General features: G+C 58.4%; 1 protein-coding gene across 8 annotated transcripts in view; it reads right to left on the reverse strand.

Moving 5' to 3' along the window:
• The window catches only part of SMARCA4 (SWI/SNF related, matrix associated, actin dependent regulator of chromatin, subfamily a, member 4), an 87,113-nt gene that overhangs the window by 24,839 nt on the left and 48,653 nt on the right, over positions 1-13,621 (reverse strand). For all 8 annotated transcript variants that reach the window (XM_057540193.1, XM_057540199.1, XM_057540198.1 and 5 more), the window contains exons 17-25: positions 13,124-13,190; positions 11,993-12,103; positions 9,977-10,219; positions 8,448-8,561; positions 7,624-7,731; positions 6,438-6,524; positions 5,580-5,626; positions 4,330-4,496; positions 1,455-1,618 (exon numbers count right to left, since the gene is read on the reverse strand). In XM_057540193.1, the coding sequence (XP_057396176.1) occupies positions 1,455-1,618; positions 4,330-4,496; positions 5,580-5,626; positions 6,438-6,524; positions 7,624-7,731; positions 8,448-8,561; positions 9,977-10,219; positions 11,993-12,103; positions 13,124-13,190 (1,108 nt within the window). The remainder of the gene's footprint in view (positions 1-1,454; positions 1,619-4,329; positions 4,497-5,579; positions 5,627-6,437; positions 6,525-7,623; positions 7,732-8,447; positions 8,562-9,976; positions 10,220-11,992; positions 12,104-13,123; positions 13,191-13,621) is intronic.

Here is a 13,621-nt window from a genome sequence, read left to right on the forward strand (position 1 = left end):
GCTGGAGGCCACTGTGGCAGAACCAACCAGAACGTGAAGGGACAGGCCTGTGGACCGAGCAATCCTGCCTCTCAGGCTCGGCCTGGCCGGTGCTCCAAGAGAGGGACAAGAGGGCTCCCCGAGGGGAACAGAAAACCCGGACGTCTGCCAACTGGGGTTTGAGTCAAAAATCCTGGGGCCACCATACGCCAGGACAGCTGGCGGCTGGGGAGAGTCCCCGTGTGCTTGCATGGAGACATGGACACACCAGCTGCTGGCGGGAAGAGACAGGTGCTGGACCATGCCGTGTTCATGCCAAAGCCGGAACATATGTGTGTACGTGGGTAGATGCTGGCTCAGAGAAGAGCGGGGTTGGTGGGGAAGGGGAAAAATGGACTCTTTAATTTGTTACTTTCACTTATTGGTATTTGCATTTGAAAAAATTACTACTTTTATAGTAAGACGTAAGAGGTAAACACTTACTTTAAAACTACTGTACCGGGGCTTCCCTGGTGGCACAGTTGTTAAGAATCCGCCTGCCAGTGCAGGGGACACGGGTTCGAGCCCTGGTCCGGGAAGATCCCACATGCCGCGGAGCAACTAAGCCTGTGCGCCACAACTACTGAGCCTGCGCTCTAGAGCCCGAAAGCCACAACTACTGAGACCTCGTGCCCCAACTACTGAAGCCTGCGCACCTAGAGTCCGTGCTCCGCAGCAAGAGAAGCCACCGCAAGGAGAAGCCCGCGCACCACAATGAAGAGTAGCCCCCGCTCGCCGCAACTAGAGAAAGCCTGGTGCAGCAACAAAGACCCAATGCAGCCAAAAAATAAATAAATAAAATAAATTTATAAAAACAAACAAAAAACTACTGTGTCTATAAAATACCACATCCCTGTTATCTACAGGCATGGAGCCCTGTGCAGGGTGTGTGGATAAGAAACAAGGGCAGCAGTGCACAGAGCACACAAAGTATGCCCCAGTGCGGTTTTAACAGGCGCCAGCCATGAGAGCTGAGCCAGAACATGGCCAGGAAGGACCTGCATGACTAAAACAGTGACCATTACTGCCAGCTGATAGGACTGGGGCATTTTCCACTTTCTTTGCACATTTACGTGACACCAGAATTTTTTTTGTTTTTTTGGCTGTGCCACGTGGCTTATGGGATCTTAGTTCCCCAACCGGGGATTGAACCCAGGCCCTCTGCAGTGAGAGCACAGAGTCCTAACCACCGGACCACTACGGAATTCCCAGGATTTTTTTTTTTTTAAATAACAACAGAACATGAATTTTTTCATAATCAGAGCAAAAAACTGTTTTGTTTTGAGAAACAGAGGAAAGTAACTGCTCTCTGGGCTTCTCTCCAGGGGCCTCCGGGACTCCAGGAGAATGTCAAGAGGCCAGCGGCACTCATGCTAGTGGGCATGGTCTCTCCGAGGCTTCGAGCCCCTCCCCCTAGGGGGCCTGAGAGCTGTTACCTGGTGGGGGTTCCAGTCACTGTCGAATATGATCACAGTGTCGGCTGACTGGAGGTTCAGACCCAGCCCCCCAGCCCGGGTGCTGAGCAGGAAGATGAAGTACTCGGAGCCGGGCTCGTTGAAGGTCTTCAGCAGCATGCCCCGGTCCTCCGCTTTCGTGGTTCCTGCCGGGGGGTGGGGAGAGCAGGGTTAGCAAGGTGACCGTGGCGGGGGGAGGGGGGGCGGGCAGTGGTGCTGAGGAGACAGAGGAACACCTACATCAGGGAGCAGGTACAGCGTCCACAGCTGTCCAACTCGGGCCCCCCAAGCCATGGCCACACTCGCTCAACACGTGGCCGTGAGTGGTGACTGGCGAACAACTCAGATTTACGGCGACACTACTGACCGCCAGTCCTTCCACCCCAGGAGAAGAAAACGAGCCCCAACGGGCCCCCGGTGTCTCCTCCGTGTAAATCGGGGCTGCTGTGGGAACTAAGCGGGCAGGTGCTCGAGCACCGTGCCCGGCACCCAGCAGACACCCAGGCAATGGGGCTGCCCTGCGAGTCGTCACCACCTGCCCTGCCCAGGGGTCCAGGGGGTGGCGGGAGACACTGCAGCAACACTGTTAACACCGGACCCCCAAACCCACGCGGGGTCTCCAGGTGGGCAGACGGGGCTGCTATGGTAGCGAACAACTGGCCAGAGGGCTGGCGCCTGCCCCCGTCCTACTGTGATGGGTTTTCTCCATTCACAAAGGGAGTCACCTACAGGCGAGCACACGGGGGGCTTGCAATGGAGACTCGTCTCCCTCTGGGCAGGACGGCTCCCCTCTTCATGGGGCCACAGGGGCTCTAACGTGACGGCCCAGGACAAGATCCTCAGCATCGTGACCCTCAGAGGCGCATCTAAGCTCCGCAGGCGACTGCCAGCCTGAGGGGCAGAGGTGCCTCTGGGAAAGCAGGTGTCATTTCTGGTGTTGCTTCCAGCCACTCGCCTACACGTCACGATGAACAGCATGGAGGCCTGATGCCCACTGGCGCCTGGGCCGCCCCAGTTCCAAGGAGGGGCTGAGGCAGGCCCAGGTGGAGGGGCCGCTCCCAGATGCCCAGCCTGCACCCTCACTCTCGGCATTCTGACAGCAGAAGGTTCCACTCCACGTGCCACCGAGCCCCCACCCTTGCCGTTCTGGCTGCACCGTGTGGCACGCGGGACCTTAGCTCCCCGACCGTGGATTGACCCTGGGCCCCTGCAGTGGAAGAGCGGAGTCCTAACCACTGGACTGCCAGGGAAGTCCCCCCCTTTGCCCTTCCTCCCCAGAGTTCCCGCTCATGTGGCAGTGACCACGTGAGGGGCCCAGAGATGCAGCCACAGCCAAGCAAACAGAAGTCCTCATCCTACATAGAGGACTCTCATCATGGAGGAAAAAAAAAGTGGGGGGCGCAAATGGATGGGTGCTGGGGTGGGTGGGAACACGCTCTTCACGTTCGGCCTGTCCTCCAGGGGTCGGGGCAGTGACACAGACAAGGAGCAGCACGCATGAAGGCTCAGCCCCTGAAGGACAGAGAGGCCACTGGGGAGGTCAGCACGCAGGGGGAGGGCGAGGTGAGCCTGGCCACGCAGGCCTTCCAAGCCGTGGGAAGCACCTGAAGGAGGGAGGTTTGAGGGAGGACCTGACCACAGCTGTGTTTGCAAAGGTCGCCCTGGACAGAATTCCAAGAACAGGCCGAAGGAAGGCAAGATAGGGATGCAGCAAAGGTTCTGGGTGGGAGTGGGGAGGGCAGAGACCGACAGACAGATCCGCCCAGCAACCACGGGTCCACGGTCTGAAAAAAACCACAGTTCCACAAGATGCACCGTGAAAGACACAATGGGGGCAAAGAGGTCTGGGGTGTCTGGCCATGGATGCACATAGCAACGAGCTTAGATAAAGGCTCTGAGACGTGTGCTTTACCCCACACTTCTTAACTGTGTTGACCCTGGAGGCCCCCAAGTCCATTTTTCTCGAGAGCCCCATTCACTCCATCTGACAGAGGTGGGGGGCTCCCTCTAGGGTCTTCCCGGTCAGTTGCCACGTGTCAGCGCACGGGCCCTGCACACTGTCAGCATCTCACTCAGCCCCCTCCTCCCCGGAGCTCCTGCGTGCTGGGAACAAGGCAGAAACAGGGCTCCTTATGAGTGCATGTGGTCACAGTCAAGTGCTGTTCCCAGGGAACTCGCCGCTATCACCCCTGCAGCATCGGTTTTCCTCCCTCCCTCCCTTTCCTGCTTCTCTCAGTGCTCACGGTTCCGGCATGAACGGGCCCGATTCCAGCTCCAGAGCCACCCAGGCAGTGGAGAGAAGAGCATGTCGCTCACAGCAGCCTAATGAAAGTTCACCCCCAGACCCCTGGGCAAAAAGACAAGCTGCTTCTCTGTTCGGGACACTGAGCAGGTGGAAGGAAAGCCCGGAGGGGACAGCTAAGAATGAAGCCAAAATGGAGGACAAAAGAGCCAAGAGCTCCAGAAAAGCCCCTCTTAACACCATCTGGGCACCTGGATCCAGCTGTGCCTGAAGCAAGCCAACCCTTGAGGTTCAGTTATGTGAGTCTATCAAGGCTTCCTTCCTTATGCCCACAGGGTATGGGTTTCTGTCACTTCCCACCATAACAGGACCGTAGAGCAACCCTTAACCACTGGACGCAGCGTTATGGTGCAAACACCGTAAGCCTCACATTCAGGAGATCCAGCCATGATACTCCCAGGGCCCTCCCTCCCATTCCCGCAAGCCTGTGTCACTGAGTGAGCCGCTATGCACACTCCTGCCGCTAGACCTAGAGAAGCTTTGGCAGCAGTGGATAAGGAGGCTGCCCTTTAACAAACGTCTCTCTCTCGGCATCTCTCTCCCAGCCGTACTCACCATCGAGCCTGAGGTATTTAAAGCCGCGATATGCAAAATAGTCTTCCATGATCGTCATGAGGGAGGTCATCTGACAGAACAGCAGCACTTTATGGTTGGTGGCCCGGAGTTTGGGAAGAATTCTGTCGAGCAGCTCGAATTTCCCCGAGGCTCGATACAGGTCCAGCCTGCGGAGTGGAGCGGGTGGGGAAGGACACACACACCACGTGAACCATAGCGCCCTGCAGGCGGGCCAAGGAGGACGTGCGCTCCCACGCCCAGGCTACCTGAGCCGGCCTAGGCAGGCTGGCCACCAGGCTCGGGGGCACACAAGTGCTTCCTTGGCAGACTACCCCCGCGCCCGCCCTCCTCCCCCCCCCACCAAAGTTTCAGCAAAGCCATTTCAACCCAACTAAAATAAACTTGGTCATGAAACTACTGACCAACTTGGATACTTGTAAGAGCGAGAGAAGGTGCTAGTTATTAGTAAAGACACTGGGACAATGGGCGTGGACAGGGGCTGCCCAGGGAAGCCAGGCCTCCTGTTTAAGAACCTTCCAAGAACAGAGGCTCACAGGGGAGAGTGCCCACACTGCGCCACACACAGGGCTAAGGGCCACTGCAACTTCCGTCATTCGCTCCTGGTTTACAGATGTGGAAACTGAGCCTGGGGGACAGTGTGACACGGCTGCTGACCTGCCAGGGCCCGGCTCAAACCCAGGTCTGTGGGACCCCATTATGCAATTTGGTATAAAGAACTACACAGATAAAGAACCTTTTGCCCTTTCATTCGGTGCCTCTGCTCTAGGAAATAGTTTACTATCCCAGAGAAATAATGGTGGCTTTAGCGTTAAGAATGTTTTAATGGTGAAACCTTGAGGCAGCATTTGTGTCCAACACCAGGGCTGAACGATGCCTGGGCTGCGCTTTATAAACAACGCAGGAGAAAACACCCCCAGAGCAAGGTGCGTGGCGCACTGTATAAAGAGTATCCCTCTGTTGGTGGGCAGAGTTTAGGCTCAGAGTGGTTAGGAAAGCTGTCACAGGTCACAGAGCCCAGAGGTGGGGCCTGGAAGCCAGGTCTGGTCACCTCTCAAAGTGGAGAATTTTTATTCTCTTCTTTGGGTTCATCTATGTTTTCAAAGTTTTCTGCCAGGAATATACTGCCTTTGAAATTAGACCAGTATAACAACAGAAATAAAGCCAACCAAAGAGAGAAACACTGGCACACAGATGGTCTGCCCACCCTGTTAAGCTAGGAAGATTCTCACCCTTGGACGATGCCACCGGTAAACCCAAGGTGCTCGGAAAAGGACTCCTGCGATGGAATGAGAGGTGGGTCAGTGCGGGGCAGGAAAAGGCGGCCAGGCCCCACGCCTCCGAGCCCTCCCACCCGTGCTCAGCGATCACCCACAGCGGTCCCAAGGCCACACACAGATGCTGAACACAGCTTTTCTATCCCACTGACATCCCTTCCGTCATGACCTAACACTCTTAACCACGGAAAGGAGCGCGCCAAGGACGGCGCGCGCCTGAGACCACACTTGGTGAGCTGAAATGGAACCCCAGGGGCCTCTGGCACGACCCCGGAACTTTATGCCAGAATGTATGGACATATGTGTGCTTTTCAGAAGCAAGCATCCAGACTCTCAAGGGTACTGGGGCCCAGAAGGTTATGGCCAGAGCCATCATGAAGAGGGACGCTGCTCTCCATGCTCTGCCAAGGATGGCCCCATCTGTCACCGAGTGGGAAAGGCTAGTAACCACCAAGCAGAGGCAGCACAACCCCACCGGGTGGGGGGGGAAACGACTCCAAAGAACAGCCTCCGAAGGCTTCGGCGGTTATCTGAGGTGGGATTTTCATTTCTCTTGCATATTTCCCTACAGTTTGGATTCTTTACAATATACGAGCGCTTGCAAACAAAACATCCATAAAAAGACAAATGCACAAGCATCGTCTAGCCTAAACCTTACAAGCTCTTTTTCTCTAAAGTTGCCAGAGAGAAGCGACCTAGCTCTGTCTAGGGGCTAGGCGCAGACAGACCCCTCTGAGAGCAGGGCCCTGTGCAGGCCTGAGGCCCACGAGCTCCGGGTGCCGCTGGGCCTGCCGCCCCGGCCCTGGGCCTCACCTCGATGTGCTGGAACATGTACGGGTGGTTGCAGATCTTCCTCAGCTGCATGATGGTGTTCATCAGGGTCTTGGTGCCACCTTTACCCTGAGGAGGCAGAAGAGAGGCTCCCGAATCGGTCTTGTCCCAGGGTGGGGTGGGGCGGAGGAGGCGTGGAAGAAGGACGTGGGAGGAGCTGTGGCTTGTGGCAGAGGAGACGGGGCGTGTGCAGCTGGCTCCTGTCGGGGCTCAGAGGCCTGAAGCCAGCATGAAGCCAGCGCTGGGGGAAGCGGAGACCCCCTGGCACCCTGGAGGGTGGAGGGTGGAGGGTGAGGAGGGGCCGGCGGGACGCAGGGGAAACGTGACTGGCAAAGAGCTGAGGGTGGATCGCAAACACTTTGTGAGGCCAGCTCTGTGGGCACTGGGGTGAGTCCCCGGGGCGGGGCTGCAGCCAGACGGCTTAGGAAGATGTCTGACTATGGGGTGAAGGAAGGATGCCGGGGTGGGTGCCGTGGGCCAAGAAGGAAACAAGGAAACAGGGTGCTGCAACAGCTCGGGTAAGAAAGGGCCCAAACGAAACATCTGGAAGAGAAAATGGGGTGGCAGGGCCAAGCCTGAGGCAGCAGGGGCAGAAGTGAGGGACCTGGGAGGACAACCGCAGTCCTGGTGAGGGGAGCAGGGGCGGCGGGGCCCAGGGCCTCAGAGGGGCTCAGAAGGCAGCCCAGCTCCCACTCCTCTCCACCGTAAACTAACGTCACCCCAACGCCATGTAATGACAAAGTAAACAGGCTCAGTGGCCGTGGCCGTCGAGGCTCTTTCCCAGCCGGGAAAGTGGGACTCCCTAGAATATTCTAACGGCTGGGGTCCGTGCTGGGCCCCCCACTGCCGACTGAAGCATCCACGGGAGAGAGCACTTCATGAGCAGAGGACCCCAGACTGCTGACGGGGAGGCTCGGGGGCCTCCCTGGAAACGGGCCATCAGCCTCTGCCCCCTCAGCCGTATGGACTGGACCCATCCACACCAGCTGTGGTTTAAACCAGGCCCAGTCAACACCCTCGGGACCACGAGCAGATGGGGCCTCGGCCACGACTATCACCTCCCAGGAGGCGAGAGCCTGCTGCTTACACTGTGCACAAGCCCCGCACCCAGCGGCCCCCAGCGCGCCTGCCGTGGACACCCGGGGGGGAAGGGGGGCCCCGGGCTAACCTTCTTATCCTTCTCAGAGCCATCAGTGAGCAGCACCCCCTTGGCCTGCATGTGCCGGTAAAGCACGCGCTGCAGCGCGGACATGTCGCACTTGATGACGTACTCCACCTGCAGGGCACACGCCGCCGTCAGCCGGAACTGGAGCCGAGGGTCCCGGAGCCCAACGCCCAGCCTGGGCCCGTCTCTGATCGCCCAGCCTCTCAGAGGCATCCTGGGCCCTGGGTTGTGTGCTCTGATCAGGGCACACAGGGGTGACTGTGAGGAGACCCCATACCCAGGGGGATGAGGGGAGATGGGATGTGGCAGACGCACCAGGGCAGAGAAATGTGGGGGGCTTCCTGGGCCAGATGGGGCAACTCGGCTACCTTCCAAAGGCCTGCCCACAGCCGGCCAAGAAACAAAGGGCAAGTGTGGCTGGAGGGGCGACTGGCCAGGGACCCCAAGCCCACCCAGGGGAGAGCGGGGGGGGCCCTGGGGGGACTTAGTGCTCTAACTTAGCACACCTGCCTCCCACTTGAGAGACCCAGTGAGGGCGAGTGGCCAACCCCAGGCGGGATCGACTCCTGAATGCCGAGGCCAGACCAGGGCCAGGCCTGGGACCCAGGGGAGCCACTCGACTGGGCCCACCCCAGGGAGGCCCCCTGGACGACGCTGCATTGGGACTTCCGCTCAAAACAAACATGGTACGTGGAATTCCCTGGTGGTCCAGTGGTTAGGACTCGGCACTTCCACTACCAGGACGCCAGGGTTCAATCCCTCGTCGGGGAACTAAGATCCCGCAAGTTGTACAGCGCGGCCAAAAAGAAAAAAACTAAACGTGGTACCTTTTCAGGTAACTGAGCCTCGACTTCCTTCTTGAGCCGCCGGAGCAGGAAGGGCCGCAGCACTTTGTGGAGACGACGGATGATGAGAATGGTTTCCTCCTCGTTCAGGTCCACCTGGCAGCCCCAACGAGACACGCCAACCAAGCGTTACCGCCAAAGGAGGGGACAGGGTGCAGGGAAGGGCCACCTGGAGTCAGCCTGTGCTCAGCACCTCCTTTTCAGACTAACCCTAAGCTTCACAGGAGCCTAGCAGGGCAACCGCTTCCTCCGGAAAACCGCAAGGATCCAAGACCTTCCACAGAAGTCCTGGGACACGGAAGCCAAGGCCCCAGGGCACTATGAAACACAGCAGCACGCTGCACCGCTTCCCCAAGAGTAACAAACCCACGTGCCTGGAATCCTGCCAACACGTCCAAACGAAATCTGGACAGCACTGCGGGGGCCACACGGATAGAGCGTGTGGTGTAACTGGCGGGTGCTCCAAGAAGGCTCTGTCACTGGAAGCCCAAATCAACTCTCAATTTGGCCTGGGTGGGATGGACGGAAAGAAATGCTGCTCTCCCAGGGGGCCTGCTACTCTGATAAAAATGTGAGTTAAAAAAATTTTTTTTAAGTGAAAAGATGACATCTGAACTTTTCTTCTCTGGGTCCCTTTGAGCAGAGCTTTTGCTCAACTTGAAAATACGTGAAACCAGAGCATTTGTTCCTCAGCTCTTGGAGGGAGGGGGTCCCTGGGAATCTGAAAACTGGGGGCTCCTTTATTATGGGATCCTTGGAAAGGCCTCAATTTCTCCTTCAGGAGGGCTTCTGCCTCAGCCCGTACCAAGGAGGCGGGACCCCATGGATGATGCTGACAGAGGGCCCCCCGTAAGAGCTGAGGAACAGCTGTCCCAGACCTGCCTAAGGAAAATCCGCTAACTGGAAACAAGTGAGCTGGGGCACGGCTGCCGTGGGCGGTGATGCTCATTGTTAAGCCCTGCGATCGTGCCCACCTCCTCGGTCACCAGGCTCAGGCCGCTAACCTCCTTCAACAGAAAACGCTGTGGTCACAGACACACCAACAATGCCACTCCCAGCCACGCAGACATTGAGAGACACTGGCCACAACCCACAGCCCTCTTTAAAAACAAAAGGGACAGAATCTGACCATGTTGCTCCTTTCACTGAAACCATCCGAGCTACCCGCTGCCCTCAGGGTGAAAATTAAACTCTCCTCAGGCCCTCCAGCTGCACCTTCACACCTCAGGGCCATATTACTCGCCGTCCCCTCCCTGTGCCTGGTGCACAGGGTCAGGGAAGCCCCGAGCATCCCCTGGGATTTCTCTGCCCTTCTCCTCTGGGGTCCTTTGTTGCCGGGGCTGCCCTGCGCTTGGCTGGGCCGGCTGTGGTGGGCACTCAACCCACAGCGACCCAGGGAAGCCAGCTGGGCCGGGACCATCAACTTGGAGGGTCCTCGGAGCTGCTCGTGGCCGAGGCTCACGGCTCCCCACCCCACCCCCCCGCCACCACGTGGCCGGCTGCACACCCACCTTTTCCCCGGTCATGGCAAAGGGCGCGTTGAACCACTGCTCGAAGGTGCTGCAGCTCTTGAAGATGGTGGGCAGCAGGAAGTTGAGGAGCGCCCAGAGCTCAGGGAGCTTGTTCTGCAGGGGCGTGCCCGTCAGCAGCAGGCGGCGGGGGGCCACGTAGTGCGTGTTGAGGACCTGCGTCAGCTTGCAGTGGTGGTTCTTCATGCGGTGGCCTTCGTCCACGATCATGTACTTCCAACGGATCTGCGGGCCGAGAGCAGGAGGTCAGGGGAGGCCAGGCAGCGGGGCTGCCCACCTGGGTGAGGACCTCATGGCCATTAGGCAAGAAGGCTCCGGGCAGAACGGCCTGCTGAGCTGGAGAACGTGAGCACAACAGCAGCCCCTGATGAGGGACCAGCTCACACCGCAGCCTCTGTAAAGCAGGGGGCGAAGACGGACACGCGGACAGGGAGACACGGCTGTGACCTGCGACTGGGTGAACAAATCCAGGGGCAGAAAAGTACTTTGGTTTCCCGAGAAAATTATGTATGCTAGTACATGACACGGAAAAACACCCCAAGTAACAACCCCCCTGCTGATCAGAGGCCCTCCGGGGTGGGGTCTTCAGGGGACTTGGTTCAGCAACGGGTGCATTTCCAGTCAGCAGGCGGCAGCTCTAAGGCAGGAGCAGCACAGGTGAGTTCAGCACAGGTGTGCGCTCTGGGGGCCCCGGCTGCGCCCCAGAGCCTGTCAGTGGCCACACGGCTGGTGGACACAGGCTAGATGCCGATTCTAACCATGAGTGTGAGCCTGCAGGCGGGAGCCGCAGGTGTAAATCCCTATTTACGTGTGACTGTGACGAGCTTCAGAGCCACTCTGGCTTTGGCTTCTTTGGTACAGCCTGGCTGAGGAACTGCACGTCAGGTGTCCCAGACGAAAAGGGCAGAACCGACTGGGGGAGGGGCCTAGCAGCCATTTCCCAGAAGGAACCCCCACGGCAGGGGGTTTACGTTAATTAAAGCCACTGTCAGACAAACACAGGATTTTCAGAGCCCCGTTCTCATGCTTGGGATGGGCCTGGCTTTGTACTGGGTCAGAAGGGTGAGCCTGCACACTGGACACCAGCTCCCTGGGCCCCAGTTTCCTTATCTGTAGCTCAGAGATACACATCAAGCACCACATGTCATCAGTACGACCAAGGCCGACAGGTGTGGCAACACGTAAACATCTCCTCCACCCACTGGGTCAAAAACTCTACCACTTGACTTAATCCCCTACACGGTTAGTGAGGCCAGATGCAGCACCTTCTGGCTCAACGCCTTCCCAAACCGGGAAAAGAGCTTTTTGTAGGCGAGGGATGGTGCCTGTCTCATATCTGGGTCATGGTTTATTCTCGGTAATTCCCTGATGGCCCAACTAGAGCTGCCTTCACAACTGTGTCAGCTAAGAGGCTGTCCCGCGTGCACAGCCCCCACTGAATGCACCAAGCCAGCGGTCCAAGGCTGACAGAACACACAGGACATCAGAGTGCTTGGATCTGGATGCCAAATCCCTCCTGCTTCGTGGGCCACTTTCCTGTAGGCTGCGGTAGGGAGACACGGCCACCAGGGAGGGAGGTCTGAGGCCTCTAGAGACAGGTGGAGACAAGGGGGGCCTCACCACAGCCCTGCCAGGGACACAACAGGCAAGACAGGTGGGTCGAGAGTCACCGTGTGTGGCCAGGCTCTTCGGGCAGAAGGCCCGAGAGGAGCCAGTCCACATGTTGCGTAGATGGAGCCAGTCTCTGGACGTGGCCCAGGGCCAGCCTGGGGACAGATGGTCGGAGAGGCAAGCCCAAGGTCACCTCGACCGGGGCTGTTCGCACACACAGAGCAGCTGTCTTTTTACACATATGCAGGGGAATCACTGAGAAATGTCTTCGGGGGCTTTGAGAAGATGGGAAGCGTGACACACTTGCGACAATCCTGGGCTGGATCACGGGCTCCCTGACAGCACGCGACGGCCTGGGCTGGCTTGTTTTACAGGCAGACACGCTACCTTTGCAAGGATGTGCTTGTCTTTAATGATGTACTCGTACGTCGTCAGCAAGACGTTGAACTTGCCGCTCCGGAGCTGGGGGACGAAAGCACGTCTGGCTGCTGGAGAGCCCTGTGAGGGAGAGAAGACACGGGCACCTCAGCCTCTGGGCCCCGGGTCCTGGCCCCTCACCCCGGCAAGGGCAGAGGGCCAAGTGTGGGGAGCGGAGAGAGGAGTGTGGGTCCTGGGCGGCCCAGGCCCCTGGGAGGCTTGCTGCCTGCACCTCCATCGGCCCCACTCCTGATGGTCGACCAGCTCCGCTTCCCACACCCTCCTCTTCCCGGGTCCCCATCTCAGGCCTCCAGGCCTCCCACACAGGCGCAGACCGCCGTGATCACTCTCAAAGGGCAGCTCCAGCCTCTCCCCGGTTAGCAAATCTGCCCCGTCCCTCCTGTTCCAAGCTCACGTTCCAGACAGAGCTGCACTCGTTCCCATAAGCTCTTGCTAGCCGAATGACTTTCAGCTCCTCAAACGCACCAAGTTCTCCCCACACACGCTGTCCCCTCTGCCGGGACCCGATTTTCCCCATCGTGGGGCTGAGAGCCGCTCAGCACAGGGTGGCGAGCCTGGACCCGGCAGACCTGCAGCCAAGGGCCCAACGGGGCTCTGCCACTGAGTGGCTGTGTGAGGCCCTCTCTGCCTCTCTCCCCACGAGGACAAGAGGCACGTTTAGTCCCCACTTCACAGGCGAACTGATCTAGAGGCGGCACTCAGAGCAGGCCTGTACGGGGCCCACGTGTCCTGGTGTGCCCCGTCACACAGCAGCCCACGGTGGACACTCGTTAAGTCATCCCACGTGAATGGGTTTTAACCAAAGCTCGGCAAGAATAACGAAATCTTAAGGTGAATGCGTTAATGTCACCACAGTCCACAAACTGAGTCCATAACTTCAGTTAAAAAAGAAGCATCACTCCTCGAAATAAAGTGATCCAAACCCTGTGTTAATGGCAGGATCCCATGTGTATAACATAAGAAGACGCGCACACGCACACGTGCATCCTGTCATTAATGCAAGTTGATGCCCCTCTTCACCCACACGTATCCCCTATTCTCCCACCCTGCCCATGCCCACCTCCTCAGGGGGCGACGTACCTTGTAGGACACCTTCACCACCGAGGGGGCCCACTTGTCAAATTCGTATGCCCAGTTGGACAGCGTTCTGGTGGAAACAAGGAAGGGAGAGTCAGGATCTAGTTCTGTTGCCAGCAACTGTCCAAAAGATGTCCACGAGGAAGTGAAGCTGATGTGTCTGTGACCCTCAGAGCTGGCCAAGTAATGGACCATCTGAGGGAAGGAGGGGATGGTGCCCCAGGTGGGAGACACAGGGACACACAAAGGCGTGGTGGTGGGTATAGGGTCAGCCTCCGCCAGGTTGGCCTGGGCTGGAGCAGGGCGGCCGGAGAGGGCCAGGACCAGGAGCTGGACCCTGGAGAGCAGTTCTCTGTCACTGCTGTGTGGCCACAAGCCCCTGTGAGAACACACCACACGCTGCAGACCTGCCTCCCAGAAAAACGCAGATTCACGGTGCCTCATTTCAGGCTCAGGACGCTGGGGGTGGGGTGCGGGAGTCATGCCACCGAGGCCGGGGCT

The sequence above is a fragment of the Balaenoptera acutorostrata genome, chromosome 2 (assembly GCF_949987535.1).
Source record: "Balaenoptera acutorostrata chromosome 2, mBalAcu1.1, whole genome shotgun sequence".
In the NCBI taxonomy this organism is placed as follows: domain Eukaryota; kingdom Metazoa; phylum Chordata; class Mammalia; order Artiodactyla; family Balaenopteridae; genus Balaenoptera; species Balaenoptera acutorostrata.